The following is a 24,215-nucleotide window of genomic DNA, read 5'->3' on the forward strand; positions in this document are numbered from 1 at the left end:
TACTCGGAACTTGAAGTGAGTGGCCTCCTCGCTGGCGACGCTAGGAGTTCCAGCGAACTTTTCTGAACCCCCCTACTGCATTTAAAATGGTGTCCTCCTGGATTGCTCGATTGTCGTACGCTGATATCGTCACGTGCTTTGAGTCAGACGAGAAAACGTGCACCCCGCACTCGTCCATCGAAGATCATCCATGTCGAAGCTTTACCAAGTCGCTAATGATCGAAGTCAATCGATCGACGACTGGAAGATGTTTTTTTGTTTGTACACATGCACGTTTTGCCGCAATCTCTGTCGCCTCTGTCGTCGGTATTGCTTCTTCTGAAAGGACCTCTCCATCTTCGCGATTCTCATTATTCTTTCGGGAGGGGCCGTGTCGATCATTCTTATCGAGCTTCTTTCTACTCATGCTCATCGGTAATCTCTTCATTTCTTCGACCTTTGTACTGTGCATATACATATGTATCTCTTCAACGCATCTTCGCCATACTGTGTATTTATTATTTATTTAGAAACGCTCTGGTACACTATAGAGCTACGCGAAGCTTTCGATGTTGTGGATTTTTTTTTTTTTTTTACTTGTTTTTGACATACTCCTTTTTGGTTTTTGGTGTCAATGTTGTGTTTTTCTGTCTCTATTTTTGTAGACACGAATTTTTGTTACCTTTTGCACATCATTTTTCACCGTGTCTTTTTTCTCTTCCACGAAGTATTAACGGTATTCCATGGAAGTTGTTACGGTACACCTGAGAAACAATATAATTATTAAACTTTTTTCACCTCAAAGCGCAAAAGAAAGCATATTTTTCACGCAGCGAGTACAAAGCCAGCGATTTCAAAGCTCACTTTGCATAACACGTCACATTTTTCACACTCACCGAAGACAACATTCGGTTCGTCAGCAACACCACGATACAATATGACGAATTTTATGTTTTCGACCTCCGTCGTCGAGGTGTCGAGCCTCCCCCAACCCCTCTTCTGTCTCTAAATATCTCGGACCAAGAAACTCGTGGCACATCCGATATTAAAAAGGCACTCTGCACTTATTGAATAATAAACAAAACAAAATTACAGAATAAAATACGAGGAGAGCAGCCTAAACCGATCTGTCTACTTTGCAGGGGTGTCTTCGTGAGGATCAAGGAGAAGAACCTTCACGTGGAGTGCTTCAAATGCTCCACCTGCGGCACATCATTGAAGAACGTTGGTTACTACAACATCAACAACAAACTATACTGCGACATTCACGCGAAATTGGTCGCCAGGCAAAACGCACCTTCGGGCCTTGTTCCAATCACCGTGCCACCGTAAGCATTCCACCTGTTTATCGTTTAGGGAGCTACCGGTTTCTCTCCCGAGCTAAAAAGTAAATGTAATCGTAAGCCTTAAAAGTATCCAAGAATATCTCAAGGGAAAGAATTGCGCGCAATAAGAAAAGGAAGCGTAACCTGAGTAAAATGGCGATTAAAAACTTCGCAGAGGCGGAAAGGCTCCGGCTAGCACCATTTCCGCTGCCCTGGTGAACGCACCGTTGTCTCCACCCCTAAGCAATCACGCTTCGTCGCCCCTACCATTTTCGGTGAGTATCCAAGATGAAAATTTTCCTCTCGCAGTGTATTATCGCACAGAGTGTCGCTTTGCACATGATTAAACACCGAGATTGCGCATCTTGCTTGAAACTGTTCCGCGGAATACTCGTGCTTCTGAAATAATAAAAAAGATGAAGAGAATCTTAAGATACTTTTATATATATATATATATATATATATATATATATAAAATTGCAAGTGTATTAGATGTTTAAACAGCCATTCGAGATACGATTTCTTCTGTTTTCGAGTGTTGCATTTAACAGGGGATCAGCTACGATTAAAAACGCGTGTGCGTGTGGTAGTTGCTTGGCACTAATTGCTTTTCCAGGCGTGCAATCGTACGAGCCCCGATTACGGATCCCAGAATCTTCAGGTGTCGTCCCTGAATAGGAACGGATGCATCACGAACGGCGAATGCCACTGGGAATCGAAAACCTTCACGAGCTCGATCACCATACAGACGGGTTGCACAGAGGTTGGCAATACGCGAGAATTTTTCTACCCCCTCGGTGTAAACTAAAACTATCCCTCCTGCCCCCTCGGCGAATAGTATCGCGTCGACGGCGGAATATTCTCGTAACGGAAGTACCGATAAAGATTCTCCTTCTCTGCAATTTTAGACCGCGTCCATTTATATCCGATCACGTTCAACGAATTTCTCGGTACTATTCATTTACCAATAAACAATCGCTTAAAATACGCTCTGAATCAGACGCGACGGGGCCACCGCGTATCGGGATAAAAATGCAGCGTCGACGTAGCGCGATGCAGGAAACGTGACGTAACGATTAATGTTAGAGAAACGTTACAACGATATCGATATCGGTCATCGTTATGATATTCGACCGGTTCGTCCTTCAGGTCCGCGAAACTTCCTCCTCCGCGTCTATTCACCTGCCAATCTTGATTATTCGCGCGACTATTTAGAACCCATGTGACTAATTAGCCTGGCGCGATCAGGAGTGTGCGTACTACCACCAGGGTCGGATGCAGGCGTGAACTTCGGTTGCCGTGGCTCAGGGGCTTCAGCTAAAAAATATTCAATTCTTTAGTATCACATGATAAGACGCAAGTAGTCAATGTATAATGTTATATGAGAATTATCATACTAATGCAACATATTTGTTTTTACTTTTTGTGATAAACAAGCTACGCGACATACCTTCTAGCAGATTTCTAAAAGACGTCCCAAACATGTTCTAGTTTTAGTGGCCAGATAAAATCCAAGCCTATATTTAAGTGAACTGACACGAGCCTGAAAATCCAAGGAGATATTATTAAAGAGTTGTATAAATATACAAGGTTTGCTCCTTAAGTTATGCCACTATTTTGCAGGTATTTTCAATAGTGTAGATAAAAAATGTTTCAGGCAAAAGTTGATCAGTTGAGCTACATATAAGAGAGATGTTTAGGTGAAATCGAAGCCCCAGGTGCCCGCGAACACTCGATCCGACTCTGACCGTCGCTATATCCCCGAATCTCTCCCCCTTTTTTAATTACCACCGCCACGTGACATGGTTCTGTCGTTTTATGCATTGCAGCCCACCCGCCTTGGCACATCGCCCGTCGATCCACCCAGTTTCCGATCAGTCCAGGTAATGTCCCAACGCGGCTCGTCTTAAGCGTATCGCGACACGAAACCCTACACTTCGTGAGGTGCGTCCTTAATGAAAATCATCCGCGGTGCCGCTGCTTTGATCGCCGGATAATGTTCTCCAGACAAGTACGTCGCGCTTTAGCGTAACGAATCGGTGAACCACCGAGTTTGGGGAAGTTACCTCGACGTGTTCTACTAGCGGGCGAAACGCGGGGAATCCCCTCGATATTCGTGGCTCCCTATACCGTGGTTACGTGAACGATACGTCGCCAGGTGATTCAGTGCGCGCAATAGAAGTGATTTACAGGAGACAACGGCCGATACCGCGTCGTTGCGAATACTTTTCTCCGTGGCCCTGGTGTCAAGGCAGCGGAGAGAAGGATCATCGGTGTAGAGTAATTATGTAGGATTTTATAGACTATGCAGAGTCTCGTATCCAGCGAGAATAGACCGGAACGCATCGAAATCGGTAAACCTCGACCTCGAAGGTTTGGTAGTTCGTTTAAGGAAGACTACATAATTACTCGACATTGCTTAGAGCATCCAAGACACAAAATTGTGTTCCCATGACTCTCAGTCATTTATTGGTAGCGTTAATTATCAACCTAATCGGCTAGTCTCACTATCAGCACTGTGCATATATCGCATTTGTCGTTGTTCGTCGCGAAGCCTCACTAAACACCTCACTAATACTTTAAAACTAACGAAGACGCGTTTGCGTATTTTCTTTGTCGGAATGCGAACCACCGTGTGCGTTATTTTCATTAATTATTTTCCTTAATTATTTAAACGAGAATCTCGCCCCATCTCTGTCTTAATTGTCGTCGAATAGTCGTTGCATAATTGTTAGGCTCGAAGGATAGAGTGTATGATAGTATTTTCTGTCACGCAGGCGCCGTCCAACAATCTAATTGGTCCCAAGCCTTTCGGAGGATCCAGCAACCTGTCTTCGCCTCCGTTGACGAACTCAGGGAGCAACACTCTACCGAGACCCCAGAGCCAAACTGTGACTGGTAAGTTCTCTCCTCCTCGATTAATCGCGGAAAATCGTCGGTCGTACGAATCGCCGAGACGCGGACGAAATAGTTGTTGTTACATAATTGCGAACGGATTATGCAACGGTTAGCTTTTTCGAGCCAGACGGAAGTCGAGAGGAATCGCAAGAATCCCTGCGCGGCGAAGAAAGGAAATTAACAATAGCTGTTGTCGGATGCTCTTCTTAAATTAAGTCTATTATTTATAGGGAAAGGTAACTCCTTTCTTGTTCTATAAATAATTGAGTCTTGAACAAGCATTCGTTGATATTGGGTCTTCGGTATGGATGCCGTTATGTAAGGCACGAAATATTAAAATTGTAAGTGCACGGGGTGTACCGAAATTATATTAACATTTATAGAAATTAATACTCGTAAGATTTATTACTCTTTTACTTAACACGTTGATTGCCGCGATATATGGGCGACGGGACTCTTCATTAAGAAATCAAATAAATTCATTCTGAAGACGAGATATTAAAGAAAATAAATCTACTACTAGTTTAAATTCAACAAAAATGAATTTCAGTTATATAGAAACAAAGCTCATATAAATTTTTACGAACAATTTAGCAGTCAACGCGTTAATGTGATGTATCTGATTTATCGGATAGTTAATTTTGCAATACCCCGTACACTTGAAAAATTGAAATTTCCTTCCTCGTACAAGCATATTGTGCGTCACACGCGATACCGAATGCAATTCTGAAGTATGTACCCCCTAGGTGTTTACTTCGGTCCGTAACGTGCACGAAATTCCGTCGTCGCGACGCGCGAGCATACCGACGGTAATTACGAGAGGCACGCCATTGGTATGTCACGACCGAGGGGTTAGACGTTATCAGGGAAACGAAAACCGGAAATCGTGGTCGTAATAAATTACCGACGACAAGCACGATTTTCTCGTTCGTATCTGGATGAACGATCTCTGGTCGATCGTGTAATCCTAACGGGCGGGTAAACCGTCTGATTTATCCTTGGCCTGAACTATGCTCTTCGACTGTTGCAAATAGGTCTCTCCTCCGCCCTGCCAAAGCCAAAAAGTACGCCCTTCAGAGGTACGCCGATCAAAATCGAGCCTGTTGACCGAGTTTCGAGCTTTGGCTAATAACGCGCCCCATTTGGCTTACCCCCATCGCATATTACATTCTCTTTTCTCATCTATTCTCGCAGCCCCGTTCATCTATCGTTCCGTCGTCCATCGGTGATCGAAGGGTCGCTCGACGATCGCCGCAAGAGCGCTCCAGTCGCTCGCGAGCTCTTGAAAAACTTGTCGTTCATCCCCTCGTCGTTCACACGGCGACGACGGCGGGTTCTGCGGATATTAAATTAAAATTAGTGAAAACAACGGAAGAAGAAACGTCATCTGACATTGCATTACGATCATTTCGATTCGCGTTTGACCTTCATTAGGAAGTGAGCGACGCGCATCGACGTTAATTAGTATCGTTGATGTGTTAAGCGACGACGTGGACCGACCTAAACGAAACTAGGACGATAGAGTCGAGACCCGAATAGCGAATGATTGAGTCGAGTCTGCATAGAGAGAAAGATCTTACGTAACAACGAAGACTCTCGGATAAAAATACATCTACGTGTTTGTTTTTCAAACGGAATTTTTTCTTTGGTTTTTTATTTTCATTTATTTATTTTTTTTTTTTTTTATTCTTTTCTTTCTCGCGTAAACACGAAAGCGCGCGACACCTGTGACGGTTAGATCGATAACCACGGATTCTCGTGGCTCGATTAAAAGCCATTCGTAATCGCGCCTCCTCCTTCCTGGACATAATTTTTTCTTTTCTTATCTTTTTTCAGCCGGTTCATCTTTCAACCCGAAACCCAGACCTTTCTCCCTCACATTCGCATGAATCGGTAGCTCTCAGCTGCGCCGTCGTCGTCCTTGTGCTGACAGCCGAATCGAACAGTTCCGATTCAATACGAATAATTATTATAGCATTCACGATTGCTACTTTGCGATCTCGAACCGTATCGCGATTCGAACCGAGCCTCGTTGGATCGTCCGATCCGAACGAGCCTCCCTCTTTGTCAACTCCGGGTAACGAATCGCGAGCTCTTCAAGATCGTAGACCCCATCGTGAACGTCGACGATTGTTTCCTCGATACAAGTGTTAAAGAGTTTAAAATGCAATTACGATAAAAAAAGAATAAATAAAGCGACAGTTAAGCCGAGCAAGCTCTTCGCTCGATACATGTTGTTCCTTTCTCCAACTTCATGTCACGTGCGCACACACACGTCGTTACAAATCCTCTGAAGTTAAAACAAATCGTTTTTTAACTATGTTGTCACCTTGGCTTTCGTTTCGAAGCTCCTCGAGGGGGAACTCGAGGGCCGTGGTGCTAATCAGCAAATTGAAAAAGAGAAAAAGAATTTTTAAAGACGATCGGAATTCGTGGCCCTTGTTTTTTTTTTATGATCGTCCAGAACTGCGGTTGATCTTCGAACTCGTAGACAATTTTTCCAGCCGACGGAGCGCGGTTCGAGATGAGCCCCGACGATCTCGAGACGTGCGACTGCTCACTTGCCACGCTCGTTGACATCAACAGCATCAATCTCGCGCTTTGGCTTTTTTTACCTTTTAATTCGTGCGCCGTCCGTCAACCACGGACGTGTACCGGGTGCGATCGAAGGGGTCGAGGGCTGCGGAAAATATGACGATGTCATTACGGAATAAGATACGGAAAGCTGTTGTTAACATCGTCACTCGCCTTGTTGATGTTTTGTAAAAATTGAAGTAGAAGCTATCGCACAATACATTCCATGATCTTGGAAGATGAGCTCTTCCGCTGTGGAGACCATCGTTGAGTCTCCAAGTGACGGCTGCAGTCCGAACCTGTTGCGATTAATATCAATTTATCTTATTTCATACAGAATTCGATATTTAATCTCTGTCCTCTAACCCTTTCGGTACTACTGCCACAGGTGTCAACCACGAAACGGGTACGATTACTTTCTATAGTATGCGTTACAAAAGTTTAGCGTCAATCACACTCGAGACTTCTATGAATGGTTCAACCACTATTGTAGAAAACTTTCTCGAGCGACGAACATATAACCGCGGCCAGCTCAGTACCGAAAGGTTTAACACTTTATTTACTGAATTTCTCAAAAGTTTTTAAAATCTAGGCGTTCATCTTGGTCTTATATCATCTTATAGAGTTGTCTCTAACAAGCTTCCAAAAGCAGAAAAGCTTGTGCTGCCATTCAATAATTAAAAACGACCTTCATAGAAGTGGACTTGAAACTCATAATAGGTTTCAAAGCGTTCAATTAATTACCATGAGTAAATTGACTTATAAGTCCCGCTAGTAAATGAAGGGTTAAAGTTCACTATGAACCCTTTAACCTCTAACAACGTGTGAGACTCGTGGTATAGAATTTGAGTCGAACACGAAGAATACGAGTCAGACAGGTCGTATGAAAGAGCGTAAAGAATTTTATATCTAATTATGCAGTAAATCGTAGATCAAAGAGTTGAAGTCTATACAAACACAGGTTTCGATATAGACAGCACATCCCACCAAGTCTCGCATCTCCTCGGATCGCACCTCGCACACCTTCGTGGCGATAGCTGCCGTTATCAGCTTTCTTTCGCTCTTAAGTTGCGCTTTCTTTTTTATTTAGCATCCTGGACGTGTCCGCCATTCTGCAAAAAGAGAGACAAATTGCCAAGAACTTGAACACCAATGAACATAGACTCGACGGATGGCGGGCACGCGCCGCTCAATGTGCTTCTTACTTACCGCTGATTTCTTTGTTTTTTTTTTTCGTTCTTTCTAACACGCCCCAAAACCTTTCACCTACGTTGTCAAACGCATGCCTTACAAACTGTTTCGTGTGTGTCTTGTACGTTCTGTTACTCGTTCGCCCGTTGTCGCGACCTTCGAACGTCCATCCGAATCACCTCGATCCTCGAAACGATCCCCCGAAAACACCATCCCAGAAAACTCGACGGAAACCCACGAAAAGTCCTATTATTACGAGCTCATCGAGGAGACGAAGACCGAGAAGACCGAGCGTCGTCCTAAATCGGTGAAAGAGAAGAGCCTCAACTGGCCGCCGCCGAAGCCTATCGAGGAGGTCACGTACCCCACAGCGAGTCCTCTGTACATCGACCCGAACCCGGTGCTCGATAAAAGAAGCAGACAGGCGGTGAAGGAGAAGAAAGCCTGCATCGAGGCCTGCGAGAGGGCCTTGACGAGGAAGAGGTGCGAGAGTGTTGACCTCGAGGTAGAAAGGGCAACTGGACAGTATTATCGGTACGACGAGGACCCGATGGATCGCGTGAGTTGTCCAGGTCCCGTGTACAGGAAGGTGGAGCTGGTGGAGTCCAGCGACAGACAGTCGAGGAGCGAGATCACCTCGAGGCCCAGCTCCACCGACAGCGTCAGGAGATCGTTGACGCCCACCAGGATCGTTCAACCGGTGCCAAAGCCGTGGACCGCCACCGTCACGACGGGTGGTAGCCTCTACGAGCAGAGCTACGGGGTCGAGCAGCCCAAGGTGTGCAAGAAGTTCCATCAGAAGGAGATCTGCCAACGCGAACGGATATGCGAGAGGAACCAGCCGTTCAGGGAGGAGCATCGCTCGTTTCACTCGACGGTCTGTCGACGGGAGCAAACGATTTGCGACAAGCCACCCCTGCCGGTCCAGCACACGATCAAGCAGGAGGAGACGAGGGAGGAGGTGACCGAGATCGATAAAGAGGTGACAGACTTGAGATCGGCTGAGGAGATCGCCGAAGAGGACAGCGACGACAAAGGGATCGGTGGCGAGCATGACCTCATCACCGAGACCACGGAGGAGGACGTCGACGGGATGCACGTGAAGAAGAAGATGACCTTCGAGAAGACTGTAGAGAAGATTCCGTCCCCGGCGCGGCCAAGTACTCCTATGGTGACGGAGGAGGCCACAGAGGAATGCTACACCAGGACGAGCGCCACGCGAGTGGACACGCAAGTCCAAGAGAGGACGGAGGAGACCACGGAGGAGAAGACCGTGGTGGAGTCCGCGGAGGTGGTCACGTCGGCGGTGGACGTCCAGCAGATGCTGGAGAGGGCCAAGCAGGAAGAGGAGGAGCAGAAACGAGAGGCGGAGGAGGAGGAGAGGCGGAAGCAGGAAGAGGAAGAGAGGAAGAGACGCGAGGAAGAGGAGAAGTGGCAGAGACGGCTCGAAGAGGAACGAAGGAGACAAGAGGAGGAGGAACGTAGCAGCAAGCACGTGACCTTCGAGGAAGAGGTCGTGGAGGAAGTTCACGAACAGCCCCTGGGGAGAACCGTCGTTCGCGAGGAGAGGGTCACGGAGGCGGAGGGCGACACTCCTGGAAGCAAGAAGCTCATCAAGGAGACTTACGAAGAGATCACGGAAGAAGTGCTGGTCCAGGAGCGCGTCCGGAAGATGGACATCGAGGACGAGCGTAGGAAGAGTCTGAGGGAGCAGGTGGAGGTCCACCAGAGCCTCCGGGAACAGCAGGCTCCTAAAGAGCGACGAGTGTGCTCCAAGTACCCTCCGCCTCAGGAGATCATGGAGACCAACAAGAAGCACGTTCAGTTCGTCAAGCAAACGGATAGCGGGCCTAAACCTATACCCCATTCCGCCATTCAGAACTCCACCCCTAAAGAGTGGAAGTCTGAGATGGTGAACGCTCTCACGACCGCACCTGATCGACCCTTCACGCCTTGCAGCACGTCTTCCAGCGTGAAAGAAGTGTACACGGAAGAGACTATATACTTGGACCACAGATGTCGACCCAAACCGCCGCCGCAGGACATCAGACCCATCTCCCCGTTCCAACAGGCCCTGATGATCGCTCCGGAACGTCCTTACACACCCCTCAGTCGCGAGATAGGCCCCGAGGACCAGAAGATCTGCAGTCGTTCGGATACACCTGTAATTCAAGGAGAGAGGATATGTCCACCCGCTGATATTCTCTTTGGAGAGCCTAGACCTAAACCGGCGCCCTCTCCGAAGCCTAGCGGACCTAGACCACTGCCCACTCCGCCGCCAGACTTTCGTCTTCGTGACAGAGACGCCTCGGCGTCGCCGGTGAGGTCTCGACCTCAAACCCCTAGCAATAAATGTATAACGGCTACCTTGAAGAAGCCGGACACCATACCTTCTTATCAAAAGCACTTGGTAGCCATGAGGCGAGGGGCTGTCGAAAGTCAGACGTACCAACCTGCCAGCAGAACGCCAACACCGACTCCAGGGAGGTCCAAATCCCCGGCTCAAGGACCGCCGGAGCCTCCTTCTTGCTATGTGAAGGCCCACGCTCCCAGAATCAGGGACGATCCCCCTCCCAAGCGGAGCTCCGTGCACTTCCCTACGAAAAAGAGCGTTTCTTACAAAGTGGACGAGGACACGGACGACGGGCATAAGCACGCCGAGTACGCGGCCACCAAAACGGTGGATTTCGATGAGAAACAAACCGACGATCCAGGTCAGGGTCCGACGGATGCTATTCACGCTCAGTACCAGGAGAAACGGTGCATGACCAGCGAAGAGACGAACCAGGGGAAGCAGTCCGTGGTGAAGAAGTCCCTGGAAGTGGTAGAAGATTTTGAAAGGTGCGAGAGAAGAGCTCCGACGAAGCCGTTACCTGAGCGAGGAGAGATGAGAGAAAATAAGAGCGTATGCGCTATAGGGAGAACCAGCCCAACCTGCAAGCCTTCGCTGCCCTGTCCTATGGGCTCCCAACCGGAGTTCCCGCCGCAACCGGTGTACAGCAGCTCCACAGAAGTGCGTCACGTCAGCTACGGAGCACCTCCGGCTTCCAAATCGTGTCCAGACACCGGCGTGACCGTGCTACCTTGCAAGGCTGTCTCCGATCAGGGTACTAAAGCTGGGGTAGTGGTGGTGCCTTGCGAGGGCGTCAAGCCCTGCTGCCAAAGATCAGGCGTCTGCGTTATGTCAACCCCCGATCGGTCCGGTGTGTGCGTCTCACCTTGTTTCGGCATGCAGACGGGAACCTGTGGTCAACCCTCGGGACGCTGCGGCCGCGAATCCGCTTGCGACATCGAGCTACCGTCCAACTGTCCGACTTCCGGAATTTGCGTGTCACCGTGCGAAGATGGTTCCGTATGCGTCGCGCCCTGTAGCAAACCAGGAGGAATTTGCCCCAAGACGAAAGGACTTCCCTTTCCTCAGATCCCTTTCCCGTTCGAGGATACCGATCCAACTCCAACTCCAGCTCCAGCTCCAGCTCCAGCTCCAGCTCCAGCTCCTCAATGCAGAAGCTCCTTCGAGCCTATCCACAAGCCTCGCACTAACCTGAGTGGGCAGCTCGCGCGATTGACCGCCAAGACAGGCCAAAAGACCCTCAGCCCCACCGTTCAATTGTACAAACCCCCAGCTCAAGCTCAAGCTCAATCTCAGACGCAGAGCAGTTGCGAGACAAGTAGCTACTGCTGCAAGACCCAAAGTTACTGTTCCACCCAAACCCGCTGCCAGTCAGGTAAATGTTCGACCAACACCCGCTGTCAATCCGGGAGTCGATGCGAGACCCAGAATAACTGCCAGGACGGTGTCCACTGTTCCCCCTCTAGCAATACCCAGAGTTTAGTAGACCCACCAAATTTGTCATCCCACCCGGATCTAGGTACCGGAGTCGGTGGCCTCGGTGGTCCAGGGTCGAAGAACGGAACATTCGCCGGCAGCAGCGCGCCTAAACGCGGAAGGGGAGTCCTAAACCAAGCTGGTGGACCGGGATCTAGGGTACCCCTCTGCGCCCATTGCAACTCTTACGTCAGGTACTCGCCCCGTTGCTCGTTCATCGGTGTTCGGTTTGTTTGTTTGTTTGCGTTTGTATTTCAGTGCACGTTGCACCTATCGTCCAGTGTACGTTGCACCTACGACGCTCTACTTCCGCTCGCCGCCGTTCTCCCTGACCTCGAGTCGCTTTACTCGCGTTGCGTTTTTGTCCACCCCTGCGTGCGCTTGATCCTCCAGCCCGTTATGTGTTCGGACCGTTTCGGTGGCATCCCTCTCCTATGTTCCAACGATTGAAAAATCTTATTGATTTTTTGCCATTTTTGCCAGTAACCTTGCACACTGGAAGATCACCACGTGATCTTCTCAATGTCGAGGAGTCATGTTTTTCGTAGCTTTTTGTGAACATCGTAGGGTTACCAAACCGTAGGGTTACCAAGGTGAGGAGTTTACTTATCAGAGCCAAGTATACTCTTGTACCAACCGCCTTCGTTTTTCATTCAGCATCCTGCAAGTTTTTTTTTTTTAAGTTTTTCTTCTTTCTCGTGAATTTCTATGGCGACAGCCCCAACTGAAATGAATTGTTTTCTGTGAATAAAGTGTGCTTAATTGCAATTGTTTTCTACGAATAAAGTATCAGAATATATTTATTGCGCTTACATTACGGCGAAATGGCGTTGTCCTCTCCGCGGATGGTAACCTTACGACCCGCAAGCGGGTACGATATTAATTCATTGTTTTTGTTTTACCCAAGCCAGTAGCAACTGTAACGATTGTGCACCGACGTGATTAACAGTGTTTACTTTGCACGATGTTAACAGCTAACGGAGAAAGTACTAATCGCAAGTCGAACGGTCTCGTCATAAAACCAGTCTGCTGTAAAAACGACAAACAGTGCACAAGGTTCGTAATATAGTCGACTAACAGGCGAAAAGATTTTCAATTCCATAGTCACGCTATTTAATACAAGTTCTATATTCGAATAGGTGAAAGAAAAATTCAGAATGTCTGCCTTCAGAATGTCTCTTGTCGTTTCTTGTCGCTTTGTTCTGCTTGTTCGCGCGTTCGATAATATCATCTTCGCGACACGAATTCGACGAGTAATCGTTGGAATAATTCAGGGGGCCCTTCATCACCGCCTTGGGACAAATTTGGTGCCCCGACCACTTCGTCTGCGTCAACACCCAATGCCGTCGACCGCTTCAGGACATAGGATTCGTGGAAGAGAAGGGCCAGCTCTATTGCGAGTACTGTTTCGAACGCTTCATCGCGCCGTCCTGCAACAAATGCAACAACAAGATCAAAGGCGTAAGTTTAAACTACCTAGGATCGACAGATCCATAGACCCGAACTAATCGTTCGACGTTTCAGGATTGTTTGACCGCGATTGGAAAGCATTTCCACCCTGAATGCTTCAAATGTTCATATTGCGGCAAGCTCTTCGGCAACAGCCCGTTCTTCCTCGAAGAGGGACTGCCCTACTGTGAAGCTGGTCGGTTCAACGTTCTCCTCGACTCCCCTTTTTTTTCAAGTCTGCGAATAAAAGCACGCAAATGTGTTTAATATCTTTCTTATTTTTGGCGCAGATTGGCACGAGCTGTTCACGACCAAGTGTTTCGCGTGCGGATTCCCAGTCGAAGCTGGAGATCGTTGGGTAGAGGCCCTGAACAATAATTACCACAGTCAATGTTTCAACTGCACGGTACGCAATTAGTGCGAGAACGCTTCTCGAAATAAACCGATCGATTTCGCCGCTAAGAAAGTCAAAGAAACGGATTGTCAATTACTACCCAAGTTCCTTGTACGCCAGTTGGCCAAATTGCCGCAGTTGTTTCGACCGCGTGACATTTTCAGAACGGTTTAAAGTCGCTTCACGATATCTTAATCGCCGTGCCTATTAAACTCGGAATTCCAAGTCTGCCGCAGTTTACCAAGAAATTAAAACCGAGATACTCGAAAGGAACTCGAAACAATTTTCCCAATGATCCAGACTTACTCGTTTCAACGCGGTAGCTGCCAAGCTAAAGCTCGTGAATATTTGTACAAATGGAAAATTGTGTCTCGAGACTCTTGAAGATTAGATAATTTAACCCTTTGCACTCGAGAGGTGACTCTCGGTCACCGCTAGGTTCGACGCAGTAAACCAACCAGCAATAATGTTTGTTTAGGTTTAATTTCTTTGGAACTCGAAGTGTCAATAAATCTCAAATTATAGTTCTCATCCTCGAAGTCAATCTAAGCTTAGCATTCGTGGCAATAGAATGCTAAGAAAGCATCTCGAGTTGCTGGTAGATACCGGAAAAAAGGCCTCGAGTGGAAAGGGTTAACATTTGTCGTAGCATCTAATTTCTTAAACCTGCCGAATTCACGAATCCTATCCAGATTTAATTTCGTTCCAACGCGTTAAATAATTAAATCCTTTAACGTTCGTTAATTAACGATTCCGTCGACCGTGTTTCAGATGTGCAAGAAGAACCTCGAGGGCCAGAGCTTCTACGCGAAGGGAGGACGTCCGTTCTGCAAAAATCATGCGCGTTAATGTCCACCCGTCACGACCCTAACGCACGAAAGGAAAAGGGATAACTGGGATTCATGGGAGGGGAGGGGGGATACCAGAAAATAGAGGGAAAAACGACAAAAAAAAAGAAGAAGAAAGTCGCGGACAAGACGCGAATATTAGCTTTAAGGGCACGAATTCTTTCTGCACGAATTGTACTTTACCGTGATCATTTCTTGCTCTTCTTGTATCGTATCGGTCGACGACACCGTTACGGAACTAACACAGCGAGACCACTCGCTGAATTCTAATCATAGGACGATCGACGAACGTATTTATTACGAACGAATACGCTGATAGAATACACTGAACGAATACGCTAATTCGATGGATTTGATCGTACTTCCTCGATTATTTCGCACCGCGGGGTTCATCGAAGTCGTCAAGGAAGATCTGTCCTTTCAAGAATGTTCTATAAAAAATTAATTCGTGAAATCAATCGGTAAAGTTTTATCGAACTTGCTAGTCTTGATCTATTCGAGTCGAACTAGATTCGAATATTTATAATAAAGAATTTGGAAGAGGGCATCTCTAGGACTTCTTCTATGACGACGGACGGAACGCCACGAAGCGGCGTCGAATCGAAGCTAAGTCGTCCTCCGACTCAGGCTATCCGATAATTAATTTCGAGAAACTAGTAGATAGTTCAGAAATAAATGGCAGATTAACGCGTACTAACACTGAATATTCATAACTCGTTCGAAACAATGGGGTTCCGATCGGAATAGATTGGTTTTCGCAGGGTTCACATTCGACGAAGCTATGGTTTTGAAACGCCATCTCATTTACGCCTTTGCGTACGTCGCAATTTGTTTAACGAATGTTTACCTTACACGTGTAACGCCACTGGCTTTGTGCAATAAAGACGTTGAATAAAACGAATAAGTTCGGAGTCAGCCATCGTCTCGGCAATTTCTCTAAACATTTCTCTTTCGTTTCTGCCACAAAGAATCGTAGTCTACCAGCACGGTCTTGCGTATGATGCGTACAAAAATTGACGAAAGCGTGCAACTCGGAGCACCGCCATTTATTTTTGAATTACCTAACGCCTCCGAAGGAATTGAAACGCAGTCGAATTAAAAGCCAGTCCTCTAGGGTAAAGGATGAAAATCTCAAGGACTTCCGCAGAGTCAGGGAAGCTCCCCTGGGGTGTTGACATTCCGCGATCCCCAGGGGACCCGAATACCTCGTAAAATCGTTGCCGCAGAAAATTCTGCAACGATACGACCGACGAGCATCTCCCCGGGTCGGATCACGCAAAGGTCATCCGAGCAATTAGTATTACCAGCATTATCACATATTTCCTGCTCTCAAGGTGGATCCTGGCGCGTCGTCACGAAAATGTCGACCCCCCACGATTCAGATTGCACTGCGTTTCGACTCGGAGACGTCCTGGTTTTGACATTCAACAACTGCAGTCCGGGAAGACACTCGGAGGACCGGAAGAAGGTTCTCTGGTACCGAATAAGCTTCTAGAAGGCCCGGAGCATGTAGTACGACTGACCATTAACTTCTCGACACGTTCACAGTCCTGAAAAAGAAAGATGACCGTCAAGACTATCCTGGCCCATCCACAACTGTGCTTGACCTAGGTCGAGGGACAGTGAGCGTGTTATTCTTCGGTTTGCGCTACCGAGAAGCAAGTAATGGCGCGCTATTCGTTTGAATAATGGATTGCCAACGACCCACTTATTTCGTAAATGGAGGAACTGGTCTAGATGATCGTTAATTGACGGATACCTGATTCGCGATCGTGGGGGGACACTTGTTACCTTTATCGAGCCGGGGAGCGAAGCTAGGGATCCTCGTGCATGCGAGTCGCGTCGTAAATCATCCGCGCGAACCGTTCTTCGAGACAGCATGGATCAACTTCCTTCTGTTGTTTAATCGTTCGACCCGTTTCCCGATTCAAGGTTCCCAGGACACGCGAGAGGAACCTAGCGAAAGCAAAAAGATCGGCTTCGAGGATCGAGGGACTCGCACTTGATAGCAGTTGCCATATAATTTTTAGACAAGGTTACCGATTTCTGTGCCATCATCGCGGGCTCGTGTCAGACAGTAGCTGAAGTAGAAGGACGTCTAAGAAATAGTTGCGAAATTTTAGTGCGTAAGGAACCGCGTTTGGTATCGATCGGGGGCGTCGATCTCGATGCCAGGGGTACCGGGTATCTCGAAACCCTCGATACGTCCGCTTGGCGAGCACGAATGAGCGCGATTTGTGATTATTGTTAATTGGGTCGACTGCTGGCTGAGCACCGCACGAGCCTCTGTATCCGTGTTACGTGTTGCTTACAATAAAATAAAATGTTCATCTAAGATTCATTGATCTCTGATATTTTCCTCGATGCTTCCCTCCTTCTTCGCGGTGGTAAGTAATTACGTATCGTCGCATCAGAAACAGCAGAACGCCGATGGCGAAAGTCCAAAATCGCAGCGCGAAGGGAGTCACGAGACGAGGTGGGAAACAAAGGAGCTTCTCGATATTAGTCGACGTTTCTGACCTCCTAAAATCGCTTTCTTGAAGGTAAAGGGCTGAGACAACGCGCGAGAGGAATTCGTGACACGTCGAGGGCTAGGTCAGAAACCATTTCTAACGAGGAAGTAGCTCCTCCGCTGATGGGACGTCTCATCGATTTGTCGTTTAAGTAACCTTGCGGTACCTCCTTCCTCCGAAGCCAGACACGCGAGACATTTTTCTGACGGGCCTTTTTGCAACAAATACACACGTCATCGCAGCAGACTTCAATGAACGTATATCTATTAATACCCTGCCAGAGGAAATAGATTCCGAGAAGCAACACTGTTTCGACTAGAACGGAACTCCATGATAAAGCGTCGAAGGAAGTTTTCTACGCACAAAGGTCAAAAAAGGAAAGGAAATATCTGACATCGAGTCTTGACGTAGATGAAAAGCTGCTAATATAAAAGAGAGGGGAAAAAGAACGACCCTGTTCGAGGTTTCAATTCGAAATCGTGATCCCCAACACGCGTGAGAAGCTTGAACTTGACCCGTCAGCACCTGACACTTTCCTTTAGTCGGGCAGCCAAGCGGGCCTGATCATTTCACCTACGTTTACTAGATTATTTGGTATCATTCTGCCAGCGTGATACTCTTTGATTCTTTTTATATAAAACTTAAAACACTGCATAGCCTTGGTCTACGCTCAAGTTTATCTTCCTCCATGTCGTGAGATAGATACACCTAAAATTAAGAAAAAAACGAATAAATCAAACGATAGCCAACTATGGAAATGCAAGAATAAGATTCATACTGGAGTATTTAATTATTGGACTAGTCTGAACCGCAAGCTAAGGGTCGCGTGTCGAGGATAACGATCAGCGCGAGCGGTTATCAGCGGAATTCTTTCGCAGAGCCGCGACCTGGTAGACTTCCGGTGTCCTTGCGGTGTCGCGGTGTCCACCGAAAGCCCATAAAAGCTGTAGCAGCGTCGAGGAATCCGGCATACGAGCAACCTGCGCACCTGCGAGCAGGTCAAAGCGATTGCGTAGACCGAAACGTGGCGGGTGCACCCAGTGGAAATTGGGATTCCGTCCCGCCTGCATGCGGTTCCGTTGAAATATTTGAATGCCAAAGGCTGCTCGCGGAGCATGTCGGCTCGACGAACGACCAGCCCTCGCTGAAGGATTTCACTGGCCGCTGAAGACTACTCAGGATGAGATCCTTTGAACAGTAATACGAATACTAAGGCCTGAATTCGTCGATCCTCGATACACCGTGCTTTTATGAATGAAAAGTCTCGACACATGGCAAGATAGAGGACTACACTGTATCCGTACAAGGTGAGCGTACTTATATTTACAATTGCGTGGTCTTGTTATCGAAGAAAGTGATGCATACTGTTCACATTTACGGTTTACATTTAAACATTGGCCTACACTCAAGTTTATCTTCCTGCACGTTGCGAGATAGTAAATATATACCTAAAATTAAGAAATAAACGAGTCAATCTATGCTAATCAAGTACACAAATGCTAGAATAATATTCGTACTCGAGTATTTAATTAAGATACACTTTGTTTCTTCTTTTATAAAACTTACAACGTTTTATAGTCTTCCACCCTTGGTCTCCACTCAAGTTTATGTTCCTCCATGTTGTGAGATAGCGAATCATGCCTAATATTAAGAAAAAATGAATTAATTGAATGATAGTCAACTACGCAAATGGTAGCGTAACATTCATACACGAGTTTTTAATTAAGATACCTTTTGATTCTTCTTTTATATCTTCTCATAAAACTTGAAACGTTGCATAATCCTGGTCTCCGCATCTGGCTCGAATATTTCAACTAGCCACGCTGACAATTCGACGTTCATTTCCAGACGAGCACCCCCGTTTCCTCTGTTCTTCGAAAAAGAAGAATCCCCATCGAGTTGCGTCATGATCTGTTAAAATTGTCTTCCCGTCTCCCGCTTGAGTACAATGTTCCGGTATGGCAGTGAAGTACTTGGATGGACCCTTCGTGTTCAGACTTAACGACAATGGTGCAGGACCGCATCTCCTCATACAGGTACAATATCGTTAAACAAAACGGAAAATCGAAAGCGCGTCCGACTGTGAAAACGTTTCGGCGATGAAAATTCCAAATTTAGAGAGAACCTTTGCCGTAGGGTGTACGCGAACGTTGGATACGTTACGTCACGGTTTTATGTCGCTCGGTGTTTGTTCGGCACGGTTACAAACTTAGCCGTGACCTTGAACTGAATACTTTTCAAGGTACGCACGGTGTACGTAGGCACGTGCATACCTGCCGAGGCTGACGGGATGCGACGCGCTTTTGCGTGCACCACTTTTAGAACCACCAGCGGGGGCTATTAACAATTGGCCACACGCAATAATAAAAGGGCGAAGAATAGAGTCGTCGTCCATCGCATTAACCCTTTATAGGTCACCGATACTCGTTACCACGAAGGGGCGGAAATTTTGTACTTGTAAGTTTCTACGCTCATCCACAAGAAAAAGTGGAAGAAAAAGATGCCCAGGGTGTTCTGTCCTATAAAGGGTTAACAGAACCGTTTTCCTTGTACGAATCGCTAGCTTCCTCGATAAGAGATTCTTGGTGGTAGCATTACGCCAAGCCGTAGCGTCGTTTTCGTTATGCAATCATTTCCTCCTCGCGAACCCTCTATAATTGTGACTCTGAGACAAGGGTGGGCATCGTTTGGATAACAAAAAATTATTTCAATATAAATAGTGCACCAGTCTAGCCCCGGAGTCTAGATTTTCGGTCGCCGGAGCGTAGGGTTGCGCAAAAACGATGCCGTCGAAGATTCTGGGTAAGGAGACCGAGCTAACGCGACGCCAAACCCAGTCGATCGTTTATTATTAGAGCAGGATTCATTGTTCGAGTTGTGCAGCGAAAGAACGTCTCGTCGATTCAAGAAACATTCGATCGAGCCGCGGCTGCGATTCAATTTCCTCTTCTCGTACTATCAATAGCGAGACGAAACGATTCTGGATTGTGGTAACGGGGGTGTAAATGGTGTCGACGTCCTTTCGCCGCGGATCGATTACGAAGTTGTAAGAAATCGCTCCATTGTAGAGCCGAATAATAAAAGTAGGCTACCGGTAACAGCGAGAAAGGGACGCGCAGTCGGATGTAATTGTAATTAGAGGCCTTGGCTCGGTTTTAATATATCGCCGGCAGCCATTCCTAATGCTCTAATAACACGACAAATAAATCAAAGGCGTTCTCCACTATTTTCGCGTGCGCGATACAAACTTCGCCAACCGTGGAATGCGTAATATTTAGAATTTAAACGACGCCTGAGTCTAAAATTCAGGAGTGCATGTACATTTTCGACTATTGCACTTATCGTGTACCTTTTCTTTTTCCATAACATCTCTGTTTTTATTATCTTAATCTTTTCATTACTTCTCAAATTTAAGCCACAGGCTTCCGATAGCTTTTATACCTTGAAAAACTGAGGCGGACGGCCGAGATTCGAACCCGAGCTGCCTGCCTGGTAGTCGGCTACGCTACACACTGCTCCACCGTCCGCCCCTTGGACGACACTGCGATGCCACTGGTTTACATGCTCGCCGTGCCCTGAAACGGTCGTGGTGACCCATTCTACTTTGTAAACAGTGCACATTTATCTACAAATCAATCGAATGATAATCAACTACGCAAATGCTAGAATAATATTCATTCTCGAGTATTTAATTATTCGAAGAGCTTTAACACGTTGAGAGCCACACTAATTTTTGTGAATACTTTTGTGGGACTGAAATTTCGCTTTGAAATCATTCGAAACTATATAATCTAAGAATTCAAAATTCAGGAATCTTATCCAGATTCATGTCCCTTAACACCTCGTGTTCGGAATAAGTTTTTTAAATTCCTAGTGAAAAGTCCATATATGGGTAACACGGCAGTCAACGCGTTAACGAGGCTGAAGATTTTCGTGCACGCAGTTTCACCTAAATCTACATCTAAAGTATCGCGACTATTTTATGTGTGGATAGTGCGAGGACGATCCCTTTGGCATGATAAAAGGCACGTTCCCGCCCGAGCGTGCTCGAAAGCGGAAGTAGACGAGCGTTTGCATACTTTTCCACAGGTTTGCACGGAACGCGGCTGGAGGGAATACAGCGGCGACAATAATGTATTCAAAGATCGATGGAATTTATGGTGGCGATCCGGGGGTTTTCCTTCGCCCCATTACAGGCCGTTGCCCTGGCAGGTAATAATGCATCCGGTTCTTCCGTTCGCCTAAAACTTTACTTCCAACTTTAAAACACGTCCCACGGGGTGTACCAGGATTTCTCTACCAGATGGTTACCTTCTACAAATAAAAATAAAAAGAAAGCGTTAAACAGGGATTGAAAATAGAGTCCTACGATACGTTTGATTTGCTTGAATAACTATAAAAAAAATCGTTACATTAGTTCCTTTGGAATATAGTTTCCTCGCTGCCCATCACATTCTGAAACTAGTATTTTCGCAGTTTGTCAATAGAATACCAAAAGGTAGCTCTATCTGCAGAAAGGACAATCTTGTCAGGCACCTGAGGTGCATGAAGAAGATGCACGGCTCGATCTACGACTTCAGGTATGGTCTAACACGGCGCTTCTGAAACTATCGTCGTTTATCGACGCCAGAACGAATGTTTAATCGTTATCAAAACTGGAATGCGTCGCGTTAGTCCTACAGGATACAACTTGCCCTCGGAGTACACGAAGCTGGCTGAGGAATGCAGCCGTTGCGAGGAGGACAGGGTTTGGATTTGCAAGCCGGTAGGCCAGAGCCAAGGAAGAGGGATCTTTCTGTTTCGTGTAAGCGCAATGTATCGCATTTAAGGAAATTAAACAAATATTTCGTTATTCTATAATATCATTCATAACGGAATGTTTCAGAAACTAAGCGACCTCACGTACGATAACACGACGATCGTACAGAGATACATCGAGAATCCTCTTCTGATCGGTGGTTACAAGTTCGATCTGCGACTGTACGTGTGCGTGCCCTCGTATCGTCCTTTGACTATATATTTGTACAAAGAAGGCTTGACGCGATTCGCCACGGAGAAGTTCTCCTTGGAACACTTGAACGATCCTTTCAGACACCTGACCAACTTCTCTTTGAACAAATTGGGTCCAGGATACGCGGAGAAAAAGGAACGCGTCGGCTCTGGTATGAAATAAACGAGATACAATTTATACACTTGAGAAACAAAGTCACATGAACCGAAGCTACCAACTAATTTTTTAGTACAGAGAGCAGAGTTTGGTAGTTCGACTCATTTATGTATGTATGGCAACCAGTAATTATGTTCATTTTTCTTTAGAAAAGTTACAGGTGTGGTGGTGTATTGAAATTAATGATCGATAGTGTAGAATTAATACTAACTTAATAACGGGTCTTCTAGGCTGCAAATGGACGTTCAAACAACTGAGAAGGTACTTCGAGCAGGCGGGTTACTTCGACTGGTTCCTCTGGCAGAGGATTGCCTGTTTGGTGAGCCTGACGATACTGAGCCAAGCAGCAGGTATACCGAAATCTTCCAATTGCTTCGAATTCTTCGGGTTCGACGTGCTGATCGACAAGAATCTGAAACCGTGGCTGCTCGAGGTTAATAAATAATCTGATCTCGCGCAAAACTAAACAACCATGCGCTCTTAACACGACTGGCCTCCTAACAGGTCAATCTGAGCCCTGCGTTGAGCAACGACTGCGAGATCGATTCAGAAGTGAAGAAACCCCTTCTGCACGATTTGTTCGATTTATTAGGTCTTCCAGTATGCAACACTGGACTCTCCCTTTTCACGATATGGTCGACGAGCCCAGTCGTCAACGAGGTAGAAGTGTCTTCCAAGTTTTGTAGGGGTCGAACCGTGAAGAAGAAGTCGAAGACGGGTCGGGACACCGACGGTTTTCTGCATCTGTGCACCGAACTCCAACCTGCTGTACGTATCTATGTATACTTCTGTGTTATACTTCGTTCAGCAGGACGAGGTACTCTGATGAATCGCGTGACTTCAAGACCAATTATTCTTTCAAATAATTAAATCATTTTTAAGATTATCAATATCTAGAAGCACGAATCTCCTGTATCTTATATTGATTCGAAGTGATTAACTGTACATGCATAGTTGTTACACTAATGCATATTTCTTACTTATTTCCATTCTGCTTATCATAATTTCGTTGTGTCTCATATCTGTGGGGACCTGCTAACCCCCTTATAGCTCGGGTACCTCGGGATCGCTAAACCCGTGCTGTAGCTGCATATTCGCATACTACAGCCCCTGAGGGTAAATTCTTAAATCGCTCTTCTTTCCCATCTTCGAAACACAGCCATCGCGTTTCGTTCAACAACAAAGTACCTCGTCTCGCTGAACATTAGCCAACAGTGTTCTTCGATCTTGCAACTACGTTATACTATTATCAGCTGAGACAATCAACTCTGCAAGATTGTTCGAATTCGTGGTCTCGTTACAATCCTCTGTTAGTGGACAAGTACATTCCCCGCGGTTTCCGCGGCACCAATCCAGAGAATCATGACAAAACATCGGTATGGGACAACGGGAAGAACTGGAGCACACCGTGCGTGAAAGAGGGAGGATGGGTCCGTATTTATCCGCTGACTCGAACGAACGACGACAACGCGACGGAGTATCTCCCGTCGTCTATATCCGAGTCTTCGCGGATCCTGGAGAAGGACGTCAAGAGCACGGTTCTTTGTATACAAAAGTAGCGGTCCTTGATTAAACGCGTTCAGCCAACGTGGACGACAATTGTTCGATTTATCGTTCTTCTTTTTATAGGTATCTGAAAGCTGCCAAAGGAGTTTACAAGAAAAACGAGAAATACAGAGACGAACAATGCAACGCTATGCTGCGAAAAGCAATGGAACTGAATACCGAAATATGGCTGCCAGGAAAATAATCGTGGAATACCTCGTCTTTCGCCCGTTCTACTTTCTTCTTCGTCTTTAACGCAACCACTAGGCACGATACGCTTCGACAATTCAATTTTTACAAATGTTATTTGAATGGATCGCCATGTTTACACGAATTACATCGATTTGATTTTTTATCCACACTCTGTGCGGTTTCAATAGCCAGAGTGTTAATAATAATCGTTCGATAGCGAGATAGATGTTAACAAAAAATATTTTAAATGTAATTACGCTAAATACTCCGACGACAGAATCGTTTCGCTGTTCTGTGTCATTTAAATGTGT

At 46.5% G+C, this 24,215-nt stretch overlaps 2 protein-coding genes and 2 long non-coding RNA genes across 7 annotated transcripts in view; 2 read left to right on the forward strand and 2 right to left on the reverse strand.

The window, feature by feature from the left end:
* LOC128895744 (uncharacterized) overlaps positions 1-16,828 on the forward strand; it is a 35,862-nt gene extending 19,034 nt beyond the window's left edge. The window contains exons 7-16 of the mRNA XM_054158610.1: positions 1,122-1,307; positions 1,480-1,579; positions 1,921-2,067; positions 3,134-3,187; positions 4,082-4,202; positions 8,186-11,990; positions 13,071-13,257; positions 13,321-13,441; positions 13,536-13,651; positions 14,411-16,828. Coding sequence (XP_054014585.1) covers positions 1,122-1,307; positions 1,480-1,579; positions 1,921-2,067; positions 3,134-3,187; positions 4,082-4,202; positions 8,186-11,990; positions 13,071-13,257; positions 13,321-13,441; positions 13,536-13,651; positions 14,411-14,488 — 4,915 coding nt within the window. The 3' untranslated portion in view covers positions 14,489-16,828. The remainder of the gene's footprint in view (positions 1-1,121; positions 1,308-1,479; positions 1,580-1,920; positions 2,068-3,133; positions 3,188-4,081; positions 4,203-8,185; positions 11,991-13,070; positions 13,258-13,320; positions 13,442-13,535; positions 13,652-14,410) is intronic.
* On the reverse strand, positions 1,274-3,127 carry LOC128895757 (uncharacterized). Its single transcript, XR_008461860.1, has 4 exons — positions 2,755-3,127; positions 2,487-2,621; positions 1,449-1,703; positions 1,274-1,359 (listed from the first exon to the last, which is right to left on the reverse strand). It is a non-coding gene; the product is annotated as an uncharacterized LOC128895757 (long non-coding RNA).
* LOC128895761 (uncharacterized) lies at positions 16,824-21,646 on the reverse strand. Its single transcript, XR_008461865.1, has 7 exons — positions 21,413-21,646; positions 21,080-21,314; positions 18,732-20,625; positions 18,567-18,641; positions 18,318-18,448; positions 17,779-18,188; positions 16,824-17,708 (listed from the first exon to the last, which is right to left on the reverse strand). It is a non-coding gene; the product is annotated as an uncharacterized LOC128895761 (long non-coding RNA).
* On the forward strand, positions 18,182-24,134 carry LOC128895748 (probable tubulin polyglutamylase TTLL2). Of its 4 annotated transcripts, XM_054158618.1 has the most exons (10): positions 18,182-18,307; positions 18,849-19,036; positions 21,090-21,212; positions 21,477-21,580; positions 21,675-21,804; positions 21,886-22,162; positions 22,398-22,600; positions 22,672-22,935; positions 23,421-23,722; positions 23,797-24,134. In XM_054158618.1, exons 2-10 carry the CDS (start codon positions 18,959-18,961, stop codon positions 23,915-23,917), a joined length of 1,602 nt encoding a protein of 533 aa, XP_054014593.1. In that variant the 5' UTR covers positions 18,182-18,307; positions 18,849-18,958; the 3' UTR covers positions 23,918-24,134. The 4 variants fall into 4 exon arrangements, with proteins under 4 accessions (XP_054014593.1, XP_054014592.1, XP_054014594.1 ...); XM_054158617.1 differs by lacking the exons at positions 18,182-18,307; positions 18,849-19,036 and having other exon boundaries at positions 20,624-21,212; XM_054158619.1 differs by lacking the exons at positions 18,182-18,307; positions 18,849-19,036; positions 23,421-23,722 and having other exon boundaries at positions 20,624-21,212.
* Positions 24,135-24,215: the final 81 nt, after the last annotated feature.

Source organism: Hylaeus anthracinus, unplaced genomic scaffold (genome assembly GCF_026225885.1).
Source record: "Hylaeus anthracinus isolate JK02 unplaced genomic scaffold, UHH_iyHylAnth1.0_haploid 5, whole genome shotgun sequence".
In the NCBI taxonomy this organism is placed as follows: domain Eukaryota; kingdom Metazoa; phylum Arthropoda; class Insecta; order Hymenoptera; family Colletidae; genus Hylaeus; species Hylaeus anthracinus.